The sequence below is a fragment of the Pteropus alecto genome, unplaced genomic scaffold (genome assembly GCF_000325575.1).
Source record: "Pteropus alecto unplaced genomic scaffold, ASM32557v1 scaffold555, whole genome shotgun sequence".
Classification (NCBI taxonomy): Eukaryota; Metazoa; Chordata; class Mammalia; order Chiroptera; family Pteropodidae; genus Pteropus; species Pteropus alecto.
Genome location: NW_006436809.1, coordinates 77,686 through 80,948, shown reverse-complemented (window position 1 = coordinate 80,948; position 3,263 = coordinate 77,686). Strand labels below are relative to the sequence as shown.

Below are 3,263 nucleotides of genomic sequence, written 5' to 3'. Positions count from 1 at the left end.
TTTTCCTCCGCCCCTCGGCCGCAGGCGGGGCGCAGACCCCTAACGACACTTCGGAAGGTGCATCCTTCTCCGGCGACCTCGGGTCCCCCTCCACCCCACTCTCCCTTTGCTGGTCTTCATTACTATCCTGTCCGCCATAACATCGTGGCCTGGCAACCCAGTCTTGGCCCCACTTTACTACTCCTGCTGCCTTTCTATCAACCCACACTATTACCCAGCACCCTTTTTCTCTGCCCCACATTACACTAGGCCACCTTTCTGTGACCCTGCGTTATGTCCCCAGTTCCACCCCTTTCCTGGTCTCGCATTACTACCCCAGTTCTGCCTTGTCCTTGGTTCTATGTTTCTGCCCAGATGGCCTTATAAGACCTCCATCTCATCTCACCCTAATTCAACTCAAATATCCTCCTTTAGCCTTCCTTACCCAGCTCACTCACAGATCACACCCCTTCACTATTTCTTAATTACTTTTCTCCTTACCCCCAACCAGCATCCTTCCCTCCTGACTTGTGGCCTCTCTCATTAGCCTTAACCCTGGCTCATTACTCTCTGTCCTTCAGCAGAGTTCTGTACCCATCCCCACTCCCACCCTCTAGCATCCCATCCCATCCCCTCCCTTCTGTCCTCCACCTGCCCACTGACCACGCCCTGGCTCTCCTGCCTCCAACTGCTGACTCTGCTCTTTCCTTTTCCCCCCACCATTTCCTCTCTTTACTCCTACCCAACTCACCCCTCAGGTTGCCAGATCATACACCCGCCCTGGGAAGGGGGCATCAGGTACAGGGGCCTGACTCGGGATCAGGTGAAGGCTATCAACTTCCTGCCTGTGGACTATGAGATTGAGTATGTGTGCCGGGGAGAGCGTGAGGTGGTGGGGCCTAAGGTCCGAAAGTGCCTGGCAAATGGCTCCTGGACAGATATGGACACACCCAGCCGTTGTGGTGAGTAGCCTCCTAAAGCCCCTCCTTTCTTCAAGACCATTCCTCTTCCTGCCTCAAACTTAGCATTGTTTGCAAATGGACACTTTAAATCCAGTGTAAGTAAATTCACAGATACTTTTATTGAATGATTACTATGTAGGAGGGACTTCGATGTATATAGTTGGAGGCAGTAAAGTAAGCAGCCTGCACATTTCATTTCATCCTTCCTTCATTAGGCCACTGACCACTGATAAAATAACCTGATTATTCACCTTGTGAGTTACTCTCTTTGATGATTATTAGTGTCAGATTATGCAAAAGCATTGTAAAATAATTTCACCACATTTCCAAATACCTCTGTCTCCAATGCAGAAACCATATACCCAAGAAACAGAACCCAGTTTAACAGTAATACAAGCCAACTAGAATAAGAAAGGCAAATCTGATTGTGCACCTAAAGTCACATACATCCACATATCCCAAAGCTAGAGAACTGCCCACTGAGCATTTTATGTGCTTATAGCTCCATCTTGGGCTCCTACATGGCAATGCTTTTACCTTTTTTCTTGTGAGAATGTGTGTATGCTTCCAGGACTAAAGGAGGATTGGAAGATAGAGGGGCCAATCCTTTTTACATCTGATTTCCTGCACTGTAGGATGCTTGTGGGCCCAAACCCAAAGCTGAGCCTTTTCCAACCTGTCTCTCTCTGTTTTCTGATTTCTCCACAGTCCGAATCTGCTCCAAGTCTTATCTGATCCTGGAAAATGGGAAGGTGTTCCTGACGGGTGGGGACCTCCCAGCTCTGGATGGAGCCCGGGTGGATTTCCGTTGTGACCCTGACTTCCATCTGGTGGGCGGCTCCCGTAGCGTCTGTAATCAGGGCCAGTGGAGCTCCCCCAAACCCCACTGCCAGGGTGAGGGGAATAGCTGCCTGCATGCAGCTGATGAGAGGATGGGTGTGGGCTGGGAATGGATGGTGGGAAAGGATGGGCGGTATACAGAATTGGGGGGCTTTGGGGGGGCAGAGATGAAAGCCCAACTCTTTCCTCCATCCGCCCACCTCAAACTTCCTCCACTTTACCTATGTTGGGTTGGGACTTTCTTCATTTACCTTTCTCTTTTTATATCTTTTCCCTGCTCTCAATTCTGGGGTCTCACATTTTCTCTTTTTCATCATGAATCTCACCCACCATCACCCTTCTTAAGATTTCAGTACTTCAGTTTTCCCTAGCCTCAGTCATTTTCTCTAAACTTAGAGCTTTCTATACATAATCCTCTTCTAGAATTGATCCCTCTCCATTCATTATATCTGAATTATTGTACAGACTCAAATAAATCATGGCATAGTTAGAAAAGTTGATAAGATTGGAAAGAATATCTGGGGTGGAAAATTATCAGGATAAAAATTAAAACGGCTTAAAACTGGGGGCAGAACTGTCAGAGCATTAAGGACAGCCCATGGATTGGGGAGGGGCAGTCCTCTTCTATGTCTCTCAGACAATTTCCATTATTTCCCAAGGGAATCCATCTTGTGTCTACATTCTGCTTTCTAGTTATGGAAATTTCCCCTTTTCCTAGCATCCATATTTTCCCTCTGCAGCCTTCTCTCCTGGGATGCAGATATACATTATGCTTCCTCTACTCTTGTAGACTCAAGATCCTTGGGCCTGGCTTTTCTCCCTTAATTATACTGCTTGTGGTTTCCCATTCCATTTTGGAAATTGGGAGTCCCATCTAGGGGTGGATTGACTATGAAGCTAATGAAATTTAAGCTTCGGGACTCTTCATTTACACAGACCTCTTCCAGTGCTCTAATAATAATGTATTCACAAGATCATAGGTTTATGTAAAAATTGCATAAGTAAGATATTTTAGCAGCAATAGGCTAAAACCAATTGTAGTCGTAATTTGCAATTGTTTCCTCTTAAAGAGAGACCGCTAAATTTTATATTTAGGCTCCACAAAACCAAGATCAGCCCATGTCTTAGCTGCAGGCAACTCCTGTCTCAAATTCTGTTGTCCTATGAAAAATAAAAGAAAATCAACAAATCCTGACCCACAGCCCCACCTTGCTCTTATCCCCAGGCACTCTCCCCTCAGAAACGCAGGCTTCTCCTCTACCCCGTCTTCGGCATGGACAGGTGTGGGAGGGGGCTGGGGATGAGGCCAGGGAAGCTGGGCGCCAGTGGTAACTCTTCTCTGATCCCCGTCTTTCCTGCTGCCAGTGAATCGAACGCCACACTCAGGTGAGATGAGAAACCCTTATCGCGTGCACTGCTATACCCTGACCCTTCACTCTTCACCCTCCAACCCCAGGGATTCTGCCCCAAGGCTATAGGGTC

At 47.6% G+C, this 3,263-nt stretch overlaps 1 protein-coding gene across 4 annotated transcripts in view; it reads left to right on the top strand.

The window, feature by feature from the left end:
• The window catches only part of GABBR1 (gamma-aminobutyric acid type B receptor subunit 1), a 28,557-nt gene that overhangs the window by 19 nt on the left and 25,275 nt on the right, over nucleotides 1-3,263 (top strand). For all 4 annotated transcript variants that reach the window (XM_025048056.1, XM_015590736.2, XM_015590735.2 and 1 more), the window contains exons 1-4: nucleotides 1-57; nucleotides 738-941; nucleotides 1,650-1,835; nucleotides 3,147-3,167. The exon at nucleotides 1-57 is cut by the window's left edge and continues 19 nt beyond it. In XM_025048056.1, coding sequence (XP_024903824.1) covers nucleotides 920-941; nucleotides 1,650-1,835; nucleotides 3,147-3,167 — 229 coding nt within the window. In that variant the 5' untranslated portion in view covers nucleotides 1-57; nucleotides 738-919. The remainder of the gene's footprint in view (nucleotides 58-737; nucleotides 942-1,649; nucleotides 1,836-3,146; nucleotides 3,168-3,263) is intronic.